The sequence below is a fragment of the Vigna radiata genome, chromosome 3 (assembly GCF_000741045.1).
Source record: "Vigna radiata var. radiata cultivar VC1973A chromosome 3, Vradiata_ver6, whole genome shotgun sequence".
In the NCBI taxonomy this organism is placed as follows: domain Eukaryota; kingdom Viridiplantae; phylum Streptophyta; class Magnoliopsida; order Fabales; family Fabaceae; genus Vigna; species Vigna radiata.
Genome location: NC_028353.1, coordinates 6,801,069 through 6,819,021, shown reverse-complemented (window position 1 = coordinate 6,819,021; position 17,953 = coordinate 6,801,069). Strand labels below are relative to the sequence as shown.

Genomic DNA, 17,953 nt, shown 5'->3' with positions numbered 1-17,953 from the left:
AAAAGGAGTCGAAAACTGACTCATATGTAGTGAATAATTCTTACCATTCCACCTTATTAATATTCATTCTTCTCATTTTTGTTTATAATAGACAACTGTTTTCACCTCATAATGTTTTCTTCTTTTTATTTTTTATCTTTTGGAGTTTTCAGTATGTTTCCTAATTCTACAAGCAATTGCCAGTATAATTGCATTTTCTTGATGAATCTGTCTGGTCATTTGGTATGCCGAATGAAGTGATGTATCAGTTTAAGATGACAAAATCTTTATCTTTTTAGATTATGGTAGAAGAATAAAGAGATAGAATATGGTGTGTTTCTTATCCACAAGCTTAATGAGATGATGACTCATTAATACCATGGCCATGGCCAAGTTTAGAGCTTGAGCGAGGATGAATAAATTTGGGAAGTTTGCAAGTTTTCCTTTTCTTCTCCTTCTAGTTGGCTTTCTTACTCCAAACTTTTAAATTTAAATTGCAAAGATTTAGAATTTAATTGCTTTATCCCCTTCTATTTGTAGACTGTATATCACATTGTGATCCATAGCTAAAACATTCATAGGAGAGACAAAAATAAAACTCAGATAGTGATATCTTTGACATTAGGCAAGTCATCACAATCCTTTGAACCCTAATTTTTAAGCATGTCAAGCACACTTGAAAAGCTCCCTCCACCAACTCCATTATCAAGTCTCATCAGTTCATGTTAAACTTGATATGAATTGTCCTACCCATTCATCAACATTTTTACATTAAAATAGCCCCTCACCGAGCTTTTCAAAAGAAGTTAACTTCACCATACAGTGGGAGAAAAATCATAAATTTCCAGTTTTTCTCAACACACTGATAGTGCCTCCCTAAATCCAATGCTAAAATCAGTGCCACCCTTTATCCTGTTTATACCTAAATCAGCATTGCCTTTCATCATCATAGCCACGAATTCATCGTAGTCTATTCGGCCATCCTGAAAGGGTAAAACATGAACATAACCACGTCATAAAAGATTAATTAAATTTGGAATAGCTTTACAGCATAAATTTAGTTTAACATATATAAAGAATTATGTAGGCTAATGATGACGTAACAGCAAAGAAAGCAATGTTTGGAGTGTTAGTTTGTTTACTTTTCATTCAACTGGCAGAAAAAAAACTAGTGTTTCCATTTGATAAGAGGGAACACCAAGTCACCAACCCCTTTGGTTCTTTTACTTACTGGTTGGTTCTTAGGCAGATTTGAGGACATCCATCAATATTTAATCTACACTTAGTCCATCAGTTAAGGGTTACACCTCCTTAGAATCTCAAGCACACTATTCTTTAAGAATTGTGATTTCTTTTATCAGATTCCAAACATTATATTACATTACTGTAAAATGTACTCACGTTATTCTGATCAGCTTCTTGGATCATTTCCTCAAAGCATACATTCTCAATACCAAATTCTTCACAGGCTTTTTGAAGTTCATCTTGAGTGATGTAGCCGCTTCCACTTCTATCAAAAAATGAAAAAGCTGCAACTAAATGATCTTCTCTGTGAACTTTGTTTAAATGCAATGTTGCAGCTATGAATTCCCTATAGTCAATTGTGCCACTGTTATCAACGTCTGCCTGCAATCAGAAACAATATTGGAAGATGGATTATAACAATGTGCTACTAAAAATGATTGTTATTCACTGTTTTACTTTTCCCTACTTGCATAAGAATGTTTCACTAAGTCATACTCAGAGCTTTCTCGTGTAAGATTAATTATAATGAATGAAGGAGAAAAATTAATCATAATCTAAGCCAACTTAAAAGCATATGAAATCCTATAGGATAACTTCTATAGTTCTGCTGAATAATGAGTCCTAATTCCTAAATCGTTAAGAATCCTACTGTACTATGAGGAGAAATTGTTTGGCCAAACAAGAAAAAAAGGACAAAAATGTAGGTTTATTTAGTACTAAGGAATTGTAAGATGATTCTGTACTAATACTTACAGCTTGCATTAGGTCCAAAATTTCTGGTTCACTGAGATTATTACCAAGCATTTTTAATCCAGCTTTCAGCTTTTCTAAAGTAATTTGACCACTGTTGTCTGTGTCTATCATCTTAAACGCTACTTTCAGTTCAGAAATTTCTTCTTCTGAGAGGTTCTCTGCAATAACCTGTTGAGAGCAACATGGAAAATAGTATGAGGACACGACTTGAAAATTTCAAATAGAAGTTTGTTGATATATTCTACTTTGCTAATAGAATTTATGGTGCAGAGTTATATGCTAGAAAGATTTCTTACTCTAAGAGCCATTTTCTTTAGCTTGTTCATTACAGAAAACTGCTTCAGGCGGCTCAAAACTGCAGAGTCAAGAGGCTTGTCCGGAGCTACTCCATCGACTTGAATCCAAGGGTGACCTGCAAAGAATAAGCATGTTGTCATCTACAAGGTTGTAACATAACTTCAACTCCTACGATCTCGTGACAATGACAATGAGTACTCACTAGTCAGAAAGTCTGATATAATGCCTAATATTTTGTCCAAAATCTAAGAAACTCCTTAGAAATGTGTTTGATAAAATTGGATAGACGTGATAGTACAGTAACCAGTGACGAAAAATCATGCATTGATTTTTTAAAAGATTTTCACTGTAATGCGATCAAAGAAAGCTACTAAAAGAATAATAACAAGTCCATGCTAAAGAAAACATGACAGTATAATGTGATGCCTAATAATGTGGTATTGAAATGTCATTTACTAGCATCTAAGTGGAATACTGGGAGAGAAACTTACGAAGAACTTCATGTGCTGTTATCCGTTTTCTAGGATCTCTAACAAGCATCTTCCTGACCAAGTCTCTAGCACTTTCAGAGATATTCGGCCAAGGATCTGAAGTAAAATCAAGATCACCATGCAAAACTTCTTCAAATATCTCTTGCTCAGATTCTATTATCATGGAAAATTAATTTTAGAATCAGCAGAAACTTTAACAAAATACAAAATTAAGCAAAACGATCGAATCACTGAAGGGCTAGAAATCTTAACGAAGGACTCTTACCACCCCAAAATGGAGGTTTTCCACATAAAAGAATGTATATGATCACACCTGCACTCCACACATCAGCTTCTGGACCATAATGCCTTCGTAGAACTTCAGGTGCGATATAATAAGGACTTCCAACCACGTCCCTAAAAGTTTCCCCTGTAACTGAACAATGTCAGCGAAAAGCAATCATAGAAATCATGTAATTAGAACATTGCAGAAAAGTTTTAGTTTTTTCAACTAATTCTATTGTATTAGGGGAAGCATGAATGAGCATGCTCTATCTCGTATCAAACTATCTGGTGGATTGATTTTAAAGGAAAGCAAATTAATTAGAGTTTAGTTTTCATGAAGAATTGTAAACTTTAGATACATCACCCTGACAAAAAAGACAGGTAAGGTTTATAGGTATCTTTAATTCAAGAGTATTATAATATCTGAAGTTTTTATATTACTGATATCTACAATATCACAGTATTCTTAAACACCATTTTATTAAGCTCCTGCCTTAATATTAAAGTCTTAGAGTTATACTTTTATAATTTTTTAAACCGATTTTCATGGAAACAAAGTCACCATAGTTCTATATTATAATTTGGTTGTCTAGCAGACAGAGGAAGGAAACGAACATTTCATCCAAACCTGGTTTGAAGAAAACAGACATTCCAAAATCTATGGCCTTAAGTGTGGACTCTTCATTCCCATCAACAAAAAGAAAATTCTCAGGTTTAAGATCACGATGCATCACCCCGAGGGAGTGGCAACCTTCTATAATACTAACTATAGTCCTTGCAAGTTGAGCTGCTTTTCTCTCTGTGTAATGCCCCCTTTCCACAATTCTATCAAAAAGTTCACCCCCTTCACATAACTCCATCACAACATGAACTGCAACACCATCCTCAAAAGCCCCTTTAATTGATATCACATTAGGACACCCTTCCAAGTGATGCATTATCTCAATCTCCCTCCTCACATCTTCCACGTCCTCATCTATCAGCAGTTTCACTTTAGGAATGGACTTGCAAGCGTACTTTTTCCCGGTTGCTTTCTCAGTACACAGGAATGTTGTTCCATATTGTCCCTTTCCAAGCTCTTCTCCCAAATTATAGTACTCCTTAAAGTGACCACTTTTTCTCTTCAAAATTGATTCTTCTCGAAGCCCTATGGCTACCCTCTTGACTTTACGGGCTATTTTTTTATTTGCAGGCTCCGAAGGCATGTTAATCTCTTTGTTAATTTTCACCACTCGTGGAGGCTTTTCCTGAACATTCTCTGGAGCATTTTTTTCTTCAATTTTAGTCACAGGTGAAGTTGGATCAGAAATTTCTGTGACCACCATTTGATGACCATGAGGCCACACCAATGAACTGGGAAAAACACAGGAAAACAGTGTATAATCCGAGATTTTTGACCCGACACAATTGTTTCCCATCTTGCACTTGCTACTTCCTGTCTGTAACTTGTATGTAAGAAGCAAGAAGCAAGTGAAGCCCAAAATCACATTCGGTTTTCTGCACCAACCCCACAATAGCCTAAAGCCAGCATGTGAACATGGAAAGAAGAATCAGTGGAAATTTGAAGAAGAAGAAGAAGGTGAATGATTCGCATCAATGAATCATCAAACCTTAAATGGATACAAAAGTGAAGGAGAAAAATGTAAAGGGATGATTGTGAAAGCGTGAAAGTGGAAATTTTCAAAGGAGTGGAAAGTGTAAACTGGAAGAAAAAAATTAGCCGCGTGACAGAGAAAGTTTTGATGTCATATAGATGGAAAAGACAGTGTATATCTATCGACAGTGGAAATGATCCATTCATGACGAGTAAGGAGAAAGAACATTTCATCGTTGCTTTTTAAATACGAAAAATTTATGCTTAAAAATTTTCTTTCTCTTCTCTTAGATAGTTGAAAAATGCGTTATATACACTTTCAGGAATGGAGTGATTAGGTAGGACAAAAAGGAAGAACAAGTGACAGTTACCACTTCTTTTTTTGTTTAGGTTCTGTAAATGGAGAATGTTCCAAATGTTGGAGCAAAAACGCGTGTGGCCAAATCCAATGGTAGTAAAGGAATGTCACGTGTCCACTGGACGCTCCAGATTTCTTTATTCAAGAATGCTGGCTACATATATTAGCAATGTTTTAATAAAAATATTCTACATAATTAAAATTTATAAGAAATTATATCATAATGAAAGATTGTGTAAATGTTACTTTATGTTAAACTTACTATAAATAATTGTGTTCAATTTCTATAGATGAAAATGTATTGAAATAAGGACATTAAAAATGATAAATTAAAATACCTAGAGATTGGGAAAATTTTTAAAAAAAAAAAAGAAAAAACTTATAGACCCAATCCTCCGGCCATAGCCGGTATTCTTGTCTTTTAATGTGTGCTTCTTCTTCTTCTTTTCATTTTAAGTCAATATTATTTGGAGAAATTGCAGTTATTTTATCAGAAGTTATGTTAAAACATTGTTGTTTTTCCTAATCTTAAAATTAATGTTTTATTTTATCTAAAATTTAATTTTTTTTTCCTAAAGTTTAAATGAAATTTAAAAATTCTAAAATTTTAAAATATAAAAATTAAATCATTTTTAAAGTGTAAATTAAAAATATTCAAAAATAAATTAAGAGAGTAAATTTTATTTTATTGAAGCATGAGATGAGTAAGTGTTAATTATTAAAAACATGAAAGAAAATGTGAGTGTATGTTTAAAAATATAAGATATGTGAGTATCATTTCACTAAAGCGCATGAGAGAGATATTTATTTTAAGATTAAAAAGATTTTACCATTTAACATAACCGGAAGAATAAATAATTCCTCTTTATTATTTTAAGTGCCTTTTTTTGTTTGTATAGATAAGTTTAGAAGCTTATAGACAAGTAGTATTTTATTAAGAGATAGATAACTATGTAATAAGCTGGACTGGAATTTTAATACAAAACATTATATGCTATCAAACATGATTACAGTAATCACCCTTGTGTAATAATACCTTTAAGTTTTCATTCTTAAAAATGGGATAACTTTTGAATATATTTTTGATAGTCTTTCTTGCTTGGTATCAAAAGACTTTTAAATTCTAATGTCAAAATATTTTTTCGTGGGTTATTCAACTAAAGAATATTTTTATTTTTCTTAATTTTCTGTTGATGGGTTTTAATTTCTTTACATAACATTAAACACTCAATATTTACATGTTACTGTTAAAAGTATTTTATTAATTGAATTATTTTTTTAATATTTTAGTATAAAATTTTAATTGTCAATACTTGTTATTTCAATATTTATATGATCAGTGTATAAAATCATCTTTGTTAATTAAATCTTCCCGTTTTAAGTTTGAGAATTTTAACATTTCTTTATAGTCATACAATATGTGTAATAGTTATCAGTTGGTAAGAAAATGTAAAAAATTGATTTGGTCCTCATTGTTCAATTTGATGAATTCAAATATAGTAGTGATAGAGAGTTTGACAAATCCATCTGATCTACTTGTGCAAGTGACCCATTCAGCATTAGTAAGTAGAGTAGACTTCATATATTTAATTTGGTGATTAAATCAATATTGAAAACAAATAATGAACTCATAGTTGAATACTTCCATTTCTAGAAACAATGGCTTAAGAATAATGAACAGTTTAATTTGATTAACAGAAAAGAAAGAGGATAAATTGGTGCCGCACTAACTACCATCATAGACCGACCCAACTGTTATGGTCTTAGTCTTCGGAGACACAAAAATGGCGTCAATGATGCGATGAAAGCAAAGCCACTACCACTTCGAGGGATGGATCATGCTGCACGAGTCTATGAAATTAAATAATGTTTTTGACTTACAGCAAATTTAATCTCGGACATATTTTAGTGTGAAATATTTTTAATTAAAAATATATAATAAGTTAATTACGTTGGAAAATATTTAACTTAAATTGATTTTAAAGCAATGAATATCATTTACATGACATTCATAAAGATTACTTTAAAATATATAACTATCGAATAGAATGATTTAAATTGGCACTATAACATATATAGTACTGCACCTTTCAAATCAAACATTTAAGTATGTATCTAATTGGAAAGTTATTCTTTAATTACTAATTTTATTTTAACAATCATAACTTTGTCTAAAACTGGATTTGTTTTCATTCGTATTGGCTATATTTGAGTGAAAAGATAACAAATTGGTCATACGTTCCATGTGTCACAGCTTAAAACAAAATAAAACAAGTTAAACAGATCCAAAGATGCAGAGAAAAATGTTATTACAGGTCTTGGTTGTGGTCCAGATGTCGACGTTCAAAGTTTAAACATCTTGAGCGACTGAAACATAATCAGTATCTCCTGATTCCTTCTGCTGGGTTTTAGGATAAGCTTCTGGGCGACTTGCAATAGGGATCTCTCGCTTCACAGAGGGTGAAGACGACTCTGCATCGAAGATCCTTGGAGACTTACCAAAAACATCAAAAAAGTCATTCGTCATTTCTTCAGCTGATTCCAGGAAACGACTAAGACCATGGAAAAGGTTACGTTCCATGACTTCGATATCATTTCGTAGCCCTGGGAAGTCAAACACACCACGGTCTGATGAGCTAGATGGAACAGACCTTCCTTTAAGTACCTCGTCTGTTATATCCTCTTCGGTATACTCTTTGTTAGATTGCAATACTTCAACAGGCCTGCAAAATGTGAAGGTAAACATAAGATAAAAGTTTCAGTCACCTTTTGAAGAGACTCCGAGAGTAATATTCCCAAATAATACAATGCCCAAATAGTAAAAACTGAAATCAATTAACCTCTATGTGTTTGTGAGTGTGCAAACTCACCTAATATCTCTGGTTTATCGCATGATATAAAAACTATTCAATCTAATTTAAGCTTAAAAAGACTACACAAACTAGATTTTAAAAACCAGTATGATCATTACATCGCATGTCTCACCCACCTACAACCCATTTACTATACAAAGCTATTTTTCACCTGGTTTTGCATTAATGCAGATAGATGATAAGAAATAAGTCGGAGAGAAGTAGGATATGATGATGTGGGGCAAAGAATGGTCATTAGTATTATTTATATCGATTAAAGACAATACACTTCTTTCATGGCAACGAAATAATAGCATTGCTGCTTCTTGGCTCTTCAAATCCATTTCAAACGATATCACATAAATTATGATATATTCACCCTCTACCGAATTATTTTTGGCCTGGAAGTGAGATTCCAAGTACAAAATGGTCCACGAATTTTTCAATTAAAGTGTGCACTGGTGAATCTCGAACAGTGAATTCTCTATGTGAGCTAGTGCTCTCAGCATTTTGCAATATTTAAGTCTCTATCAGAGGGGTTAAGTGAATACAAAACTTGCCCACTCATGCTACTGTGGACGTATTCAACCTTGGCTTGAATATTCTCATATGGAGTATGCCATGAAATTCTTGATGGGTTTGAATGACTCTATTCCACATATCAAAGGCCAATCCTCTTCAAGGATCCTATTTTACCCATCACGATGTTTTTTCACTTGTAGTGCAAGATGAGAGACAACACGGGAAGTTTTCGCAACCGCAATCTTAGATACAAATACTGCGAAAGCATCAAATATTTTGTATAGATTTTCTATAAGCCCAAGTATGTCCCCCCGCATCTATCACCACGTGAGTAATCTACCTATCAAAACCCCTTTCCTGATTCACGGTTTTCACTTTCGAAGCAAAGCTCTTCCTAACACCTAATCAATCAATCATAATTCCTACGTCGTTACATCTGAGAGTATAGTAAAAAATCATTAAAAAAATATTCATAATAAGTGACAAAGATGATGACAGAAAAGAGCATTACTTTCCGATGCAATTCCTGAGAAGCTCTTCTGTTTTCTCGCACTTTCTGACGAACTTTCCAGATTCGACCTCCTCTGTTCTGCATTGAGCTTTGACGACCCTCGTGGTGGAGCACCCTTCCGACGAGATATCGCGTCGAAGATCGTCGCTGTTGTCATCGCTCCAAACCCAGCCCATTTTCGCCTTTACAGTTTGAGCACCAAGATTCCCTTTCTTTATGGTTGCCTTTGCAACTTGTTCCCCAAGACTCCGACTTCGAACGCTGCGTTTTGGGTTCTGCCTTCTATCAATTTATCATAACCTATATTTATAAATACTCCTCCCAAAACTATTCCACTTTTTCTATAAATATATTACTTTTTGTTCGTTGTAACTATAAATATTGAAGCAATTTACTTACAAGTAAAATTAAAATAAACAAAAACTAATATTTCATTGAATTAAAAACATCAAACAGTTTCAAGAAAAATATAGATTAGAATTTCAATTATTTTGAGACATTTTATCAAAGAAAGTAATAAATCATAAATCAAAAATGAATTAATTAATTAAATTACTTTATTATCAGTTTTGAAATTTTAGTCCTGAATTATATTAATCTTTTATATTTTACAACATTAGTATTTATAATAGTTATATATGTTTTTCGCAAATGTTAACTGCTTACTTAGATTATTTCTTAGAAGTAAAAATAATTTTCGTCAGAATACATAAAAACGTTTTTTTATGATTTTTAATATATTCTTCTATATTTTTCTTGAAAATGTTCCTCACATAAACTAGTTAACAAGATTAAATGTTAGTAGTATCTTAAAATTAAAGTAATATTTTTTTACTTTAAAATCAATATTTTCGATCCTTTTATATATACATATATAATCCTTAACACCCAAATGTCATTAAACACATCTATTTTATTTTCTCAGTTAAATGACAGAAACTCATCTGTACTTTTTTTTCGTCCATTATTTTGGTCAGTTTCCTTGACAAATAATACGAGACAGTTGTTACAAAATAAAATGACAATTATTTAAAGAAAACGTTAATGCAATAATCGAATAATATTTTTAAAATTTTAAAATATCAAATATAGTATAGTTATAAATTACGCTTTTGTAAGACTTTTTATTGAGTAGAAGCATCAAATCGTAGTCCGCTTTACTTTTCTTTACCTAATTGAGCAGAGATTTTGTTAGACAAATATAAAATTGTTCATCAATCGATTTACTTATGTTGGGAAAATCTCCCTTTACATATTCAGATATTTTTTTCAAAATTGAATCTTATTATTCATTTATACTTGTTACAATATTATGAAAATAAAAATAAAATCTAAAAATAAAATATTAACTGACTTGAAAATAAAATCTCTTTAACCTATTATAAAAATAATATTTTACTTAAATAAATAGAAAATCATAACTACTCATTCTTATTTTATCTCTATCAAATCAAACCAAATATTACTATACTCAAACCTAATAAAATAATAAAAACCTGATAAAATAATAAATCTCTAAAAGCCTCATGCACACAATACTTTCGAAATCTTTTGTAAGAGATCTCAAAATTTTTCCCACAATCTCCATTCTTGCCGAGTTGGTTGGCCACCTTTTCCACCCGAGTTATGTACTCGGTTATATGCTCTCTGGGCTCCATCATCAACTGTTCAAACTCTCCTCTAAGAGCTTGTATTCGGACTTGTCTAACGCGGTTGTCACCTTCATACGCAACCTCCAATATCTTTCAGGCTTCCTTTGCTGATTTGGCATTCGCTATTTTTTCGAATCCCGATTCATCTACTGCATTGTAAATACAATGCTGACCCATCTCTTGCACGTGTTTTCTTCAATGTTGCTATCTGTGCCATCGTCTGATCTTCGTCCACATCTTGCACGTGTTTTCTTCAATGTTGTTATCTGTGCCACCGTCTGATCTTCGTCCACATCAGGTTCAACGTACCCTTCTTCCACCATATATCAAACCTTCATATGTAGGCACCAATTATCATAATTGGTTTTTCTCGTCAATTGTGGCACACTCATACCATTGACTACCTTTGTCATCTCTCTCACAAAAATCAATGACTCTTTTCTCTCTCGATACTCAGAGCATAGAGCTCTGATATCACTGTTGGGAAAACCTCCCTTTATATTTTTTCAAAAATTGAGTCTTATTATTTATTGATAAGGGAAGGACTTTAAATAACCATGATACTTACAATATTATGAAAATAAAAATAAAATCTGAAAATAAAATATTAACTGACTTAAAAATAAAATCTCCTTAACCTATCATAAAATAATATCTTACCTAAATAAACAGAAAATCATAACTACCCATCCTTATTTTATCTCTATCAAATCAAACCAAATATTATTATATCCAAACCTAATAAAATAATAAAAACCTAATAAAATAATAAATCTCTAAAATTTAAGTTTATCTCAACAAGTTCATATAAGTTATAAAATTTGAGCGGGATGGTTAAATGTTAAAATAAAACATTACATTTTGTATATTTTGAATGTGATTTTCAAAAACAAAACCAAACTTACGGCAAGTTTATTTTTATTTTAAAAAATCCGTTTTCATCTCTATTTAAAAAAAAAAGTACAAATTTTAGTCTTTTGAATAAAGAAAAAAGGTGTCAGCTTTAGAACTAAATTTGGACATTTTAAAAAAAGTACAGTAGTGGAAACTTATTGGTTTAAAAAAATTCGAGACTGAAACTAAAATGTGAAGACCATAAATAAAATATAAGATAAGGGCAAAAAAAGAGTATAATTCACAAAAATATATAGTTTAATTTATATACTAATATACATTTGTACTTGTAGATATGTCTGCCTAATCTCTAATTAACCACTCTTACATTTCTAAATAAACTTAACTTTAGAGATTGATTGAGCAGCCTCAATAGTAATAATTGGTGGACCATTCTATCAGTAAATAAACATCAAACTTTTCTGGTTTTAGCTAACTCATAAAACAACAGTATCTATACCTTATCTCCCTGGTTGATTTTTTCATGTCCTCTGAACTTATATCTTGGACTGTTGTCCCATTTTTCAAAGAATATGAATCAATCTGGTTCACTTCCACTGGTCTTGAAAGATTATGGTCTGCTGAAGCTGGTGCTACTTTCTTATGGTTAACTTCCTTCAAGTTTGGATTTATTTCTGTCTGCCTTATGGAACCAAAAACAGTAAGAACATTGGTTAAATACATAGTCAAATAAACAAACCAATACAAAAATGATTTCCCTCTCAAAGTGTAAACTAGCATTAGATAACATTACTAAAATAAATCACCTTAAGCTTTGTATCGTCCCAGATTCTTCTGAAGTTTCCTCTCGTATATTGCTGCTTGATTCTTTGACACTATCCTCCTCTTTCAAACATACTGGAATAGGTTTTGCAGAGTTTGAAGTAGGCATTCGAGAATGAAATCCATGTTCCTTAACCGTTGAAATAACCCTCTCTATTGTTTCTAGAGCCCTTCTCACATCTGAGCGTACATGTCCATTCATCTTATCCTTCAGTACACTCCCTGAGTCCTTTTTCTCAGTTGGAATCTCACTCACTCTGATCATTTCCTTCTCAATCTCTTCATTATCTGCTTCAATCTCACCATTGATCAGCACACTCAATGAATCACCTTCCTCAAATGGAACTTCAAGTACCTTGTTAACATCTTCCTCAACTCGTACAATCTCTTCACAACCTGCTTCTACATCTTCTTCACCACCTGCACGTTGGTTGCTCATATACTCACAGGATATATCTTTATCTTTTACCCCATTTTGCTCACTTTGAATAAGTCCTTCAGCTGGAACAAAGCTTGCATCTTGCTTAAGCTCTTCTCCAATTACCAAAGCTTCGCGTATTCTAACATACAATGGATCCTCCAAGGCCTTGCTGATGTCTTTATCTTTATGGTTGCCCAACATCGAAGCAACAGCCTAAAATATAACAATTCGAGAAATTGATGTAATACAAAATAACAAGTATGTTCTATATACATGAGCAAGCAGAAAATGGTAAATAAACTGGAACCAATCTTCTAACTAGCTATTGCAAATAAAGTTTTACAGTAAGATCATGAGCAGGGTAAACCCTCCTAGATAACTCAAAGAAAATGTTAACAGTTCCCTTACAACACCAGTTAAAAAAACAAAATCAGAGAGTATTTATTTAATGAAAAGAAAAACATTTATCATTAAAAGCATAAATATACTATTTGGTTCTTCGTTTTTAAGAAATAAGAAGTGTTTAATAGAGTGTGTCAAACACTTCTTTAACAAGAGTTTCTGGGAGAATCGTTAGCAAGATTCTGGTTAAATACACAATTAATGAATCCATATTATAATGAGTATGAATGTTATAGTTTATTCTTAGTGAACTATACTATTAACCATTTCAGAAGTTTTGTGAAATTACGCAAAATTTTCTGTTTCTTTAGAAGTATAAGAAGTAAAATTTTATAAATAATTAAAAGAGCCAGTGTAAGGTATAAAGAATATTAGTGTAATGCTTTTAAACAATTAACAGAATTAACATAGATATAAAAAAAGCACGAGAAATTTGTGTAATTTTGCAAAATTTCATAAATAATTAGTGAAATTTATTCTTTAATATTTTCTCCCCTGATTTCCTTGGGATAAAAACTCTCTTTTATATCAAATAGTATTGAAAACAATAAGCATAACAGTACAAATTTTATGAAGCTAATGTTCTGTAAAGAATTTAAAACATAATGATGCCTTACATTTTAACTATTCCTTTATATTTAGAAGAATTTGCCTATCGTATTAGAGGCCAGAAAATAGAAACGAAGTAACCATTCAATAATGAAACAAATAAATTTGAAAAGAATACACAACCTTCTGATAAAGTCTGAAACCACTGCCGATGAGCTGCCTTGAAATGAAATTTATGAGGGTTGGAGGCACAAAATCCAGCTTTATATCCAAATTTCCTATTATCCTACAAAATTCAACACAATTTAAGCCTTGGAACCAAAATCCTTTTTCATTTTTCACCACATGTTGGAAATTAAGCAATACAATTACTTTGTAAATCAAAGCAAGTTGAATTAGTCTAATGGTATTATAGTAATCATGATGACATTAAGGCCTTGTTCACTTGAGTGGATTTGAGGAAGAGTGATTGAGTGAATTTGAGAGGATTTGAAGGTAATTTTTTGTTGTTGTTTATTTTAGTGAATTTGAAGGTAAACGAAAGTGGATTTGGAAGTAAATTCTTTTAATCTGTCACATAAATTAAATTTTCCACTAATTCTCATGAACTTTACTTCCAAATCTAGTCTCGTTTACTTCTAAATTCATTCAAATAAACAAAAAAAAAATTATATTTAAATCCTCTCAAATCCACTCAATCACTCTCCCTCAAATCCACTCAAGTGAAGAAGAGTTTTAGTAAGAGAAACTATCCCCTTCTCTCCCTTGTTGTGAGCAAGCTCAGTTAACTATATAGGCCTAAAAACAATTATACCAAAACTCTTAGATTTCTCGGGTACTATAGCAATTCTTAGTGTATACCCTATTCAATACTTGTACTCATGTTTGTGCAGGCAGGCTACTTCTAAGTTTTTAGTACTGACTTAAAACTCACCGAAAATAACTTCTTTCTGATGTCACCTTTTGCATAGCATAGCCTCCCAGTAAATCAATTCTCACAACATCCTTCGCCTCAGGAATTGCATCCATGTTGAAATTGTCAATGCTCGTAGACTCAGAGACCTGAAAACAAATTAAACATGCATTTCTCGAAGCTCGGATGATCTGTCTTAGAACTAACTTTCTAGAGAAAAAGAAAGACGGGGCCAGGGGAGTACCGTATTCAAAAGAACAACTACTAAGTCATCTTGAAAGTACTCAAAAAGATAATAATGCACTATAGCTTCCCTTGTAGATAGGGGCCATGGAACCTTCATCCTTTCTTCCACAATCAGCAGCATAATAAGCATTCAAAAATAAAGGTTTTTACTTAGCATGGTCAGTGACACACACTACAATGTAAATTTACTAAATTGATGGGGCCAAGACAAACCTAACAAGTGAGATGTGTTCTCCAATCTGGACCCTCTTCAAACGTTCAGATACTAGAACTTTGAAACTGGGAATAGTAAACTGAGGCCACCTGGAAAAATTGAAATTGTGAAAAGGGTATATACCCCAACACAGAATCAAATAACTTCTATGCTATAAAAAAATAATGTCAAATAGATGCAAAAGGCACGTATTGCAATATGATTTTCACCATTTCTTGTAGAGGAAGGACTCCCATGAAAGGCACAAAGCTGTTAATGTAACAAAGGTTAAATTTCTCATGTTAAGATCATAACATGACCCTTTTTAAACTAATTAAAAGGGTTATGCTAAAAATTTTGGCTCATCGTTGCATGACTCACAGAGATCTAGAGGCCCATCCACATAGCCTTCAACTAGCAATGTATGAAAGGGAGTTCCCTCTGGTCCTTCGCGATACATAACTCGAAAATCTTCAGTATCCTGTTTTAACTGTTTAAAAGAAACAAGTTGATCAGACAATGTAAATTCCTGATTTCTATGAAAAGAAGTCACCAATCAGGAAAAATAACTAAAATATATGTATAGCATTTCACCTTAAATTTCATGTAATAAAAGTTTATATCAAATGTCAACATAAATTATGGAAGTAAAATTTCAAACCAGAATACAAAGAAAGAGTTGAGCCTCTGTTTTTCATGTGAATAAGATACAAAGGTTCAAGATATAAATCAACCGGGGATGATTTAAATAAGCAATTGAAAGGTGAAGAAAACATGACATCGATAGCTTACTTTCCAATCAGAGCGTGATGTACTAGATCCTGCACTATTGTCTCCAGAAGCACTTCTCAACATACTAAGAAAGTCATATATCTCCTTGGTTTTGGTTTCTACTAATTTCTCATTACATCCTGCAAAAACCAGATGAATAAACAAATAAAAGAAGATAAAAATAACTACCTAAAATAATAACATCTGTCAGCTATTACCTTTTCGGCAACATACTTCAAAGCGAACTAGGGAATGCTATTATTACCTTCAATTTCCACTTTTGAACAAGAACGTTGGAGTTGACTTTTGACAAGGGTTTTGAGTATCTGTTCATCTGTCAGATCAGGTAAGGCGAGGCTCTTGTCCAACCTCTCCCTGTACTGCACAATGTTTCCTTTTTTCACCATCTCTCTATCTCTAAGGAAAGAAGAACCAGCCTTCTATCAGCAACTCATGTGCTAAACAACCATTTATAATTATAAGATTCTAAACTGAACATTCTCCATAATTATAGAAATCCAATGATGAGAGTAAAAAACAGTATCTAGCCATCCATTCAGGTTAAGTTCGATTTCACATCTCATCGTAAACAGAACAAAATTAGCATACTGTAACAAGTAATCGGTCCCAGAAGATATCTCCCACTAGCCCCATTAATGTTAACAGAAGGAGGAAAAAAAAAAAAAGACCAAGAGAGTGTTTAGGTGTATAACTAACTCTAAGACACGTTCGTTTGAAGCTGTGAGTGTGGTCTAGCTACCAAGTTGTCCCAATAAAACGGAAAAATATTGAAAATTCTGAGACATTTGGCAGCAAAATCTGGATACACAGGTCCCCAAAAGAAACGGGTGACAAAATTTAATGAAACCACGTGTGTAGAGGTACTAATCATTTCCAGTTCATAGCTAGAACAGAGGCTTTAATATCAATCCAAGAAGGAAATTTCATTAAAAACAAACCCCACTTGCACTAAACATTCTGTTGATAAGCTGTGCTTCTTAATACCAAAAAAAAATCTGAAATTTGCATCGACCAAGAATCAGTGAATCTAACCACACAGAGAAGAGACAGAGTTGTTTCAGGTAAGAACACCCATGCGGTGGCCAGCAGACATTGGAACAACCAAACCAGACCAAGCTTATAATATGAAGAATACTTTACTTAATAACCATTATTCTTCTTGCTTAATCTTCACATGCTTATGACTATGCAATATTTTATTATATATATATATATATATATATATATATATATATATATATATATATATATATATTATGAAGAAATTATACATTCATTTTTATAAGTTAATGAAAAATAGGTTGCTTTTAATTTTACTATAGATATTCACCTTATTTAAATTTTTTATAAAATAATATTTATGTTTCTTAATGTTCATAGATACTAATCATTCTTCCTAACAATGTTAATAAAAGTTACTCACAATTTTTAATATTTAATAAAATGATATTTAAAAATAAAACGAAATGACAATTGTCTCTTTATTTTATTTGAAACTAAAATTTAAGTCAAAAATTATAAATAGAAACTATATTGCACAATTATTATATATTAAAAATATCATAGAAAGTATATTTTTATTTAATTATAAATTGTCTTATTAAAACAAAAAAAAAATATTTTGGAGAAAATATTATTTTCAATGTAAAAAAAAAAGGGTATAGTATGTGATTAAATTGTTTAATTTGTCATTTTATTCATAACTAACTTTAATGTAAATATAAATATGATAAAATACAGATTGTAGCATCATTAATATGATAAGAGAAATTAATATATGAAAGTCCCCAACCATAACTCGGTGGGTGGTAGACTAATCCTTGATGCGCTGTTGTATTTATTGTTAGTTGGATAAGAGTTATTTTCATAAGGTTTAAATGTTATTTAAAGGAGACTTTCGAAAAGAAATTTTTTATAATTTATTCATTTAATTAGTTGTTAATAGAAATAATTTCAGTTTTATAGTTTAAATTTCAAGTTAAATATTTTTCATCTAAGTTTTAGTAAATATATTTTTTTAGAGAAAATAAGATAATTTAATACAACTTATTGAAAGATTAAATATATTTTTTATTTTTAAATTTTTTCAATTTTTTTTCTAAATTGAAATATAAATCTATTTCATCAGCATTTCATTTAAAATATTATTTCGTGTTTATTAAAAATGACTTTTTATATTAAACTTAGAAATCAAACATAATTTTTATAATAATTTAAGTATAAAAAATATATTTAAATCTTC

General features: G+C 31.5%; 2 protein-coding genes across 4 annotated transcripts; both read right to left on the bottom strand.

Annotated features, from left to right (window-relative positions):
• Nucleotides 1-591: 591 nt before the first annotated feature.
• Nucleotides 592-4,877, bottom strand: LOC106757064 (calcium-dependent protein kinase 1). Its single transcript, XM_014639648.2, has 7 exons — nt 3,658-4,877; nt 3,031-3,174; nt 2,766-2,918; nt 2,274-2,389; nt 1,978-2,145; nt 1,381-1,605; nt 592-962 (listed from the first exon to the last, which is right to left on the bottom strand). Exons 1-7 carry the CDS (start codon nt 4,445-4,447, stop codon nt 834-836), a joined length of 1,725 nt encoding a protein of 574 aa, XP_014495134.1. The 5' UTR covers nt 4,448-4,877; the 3' UTR covers nt 592-833.
• Nucleotides 4,878-7,147: 2,270 nt separating this feature from the next.
• On the bottom strand, nt 7,148-16,845 carry LOC106756746. 3 transcript variants are annotated; one of them, XM_014639301.2, is made up of 13 exons: nt 16,744-16,845; nt 15,956-16,107; nt 15,712-15,830; nt 15,301-15,409; nt 15,150-15,189; nt 14,940-15,029; nt 14,725-14,824; nt 14,502-14,629; nt 13,751-13,853; nt 12,180-12,829; nt 11,873-12,055; nt 8,867-9,148; nt 7,148-7,704 (listed from the first exon to the last, which is right to left on the bottom strand). In XM_014639301.2, the coding sequence occupies exons 2-13, from the start codon at nt 16,095-16,097 to the stop codon at nt 7,332-7,334; spliced, it is 2,319 nt and encodes a 772-aa protein (XP_014494787.2). In that variant the 5' UTR covers nt 16,098-16,107; nt 16,744-16,845; the 3' UTR covers nt 7,148-7,331. The 3 variants fall into 3 exon arrangements, with proteins under 3 accessions (XP_014494787.2, XP_022635018.1, XP_014494788.2); XM_022779297.1 differs by lacking the exon at nt 16,744-16,845 and adding an exon at nt 16,408-16,608; XM_014639302.2 differs by lacking the exon at nt 16,744-16,845 and having other exon boundaries at nt 15,956-16,357.
• Nucleotides 16,846-17,953: the final 1,108 nt, after the last annotated feature.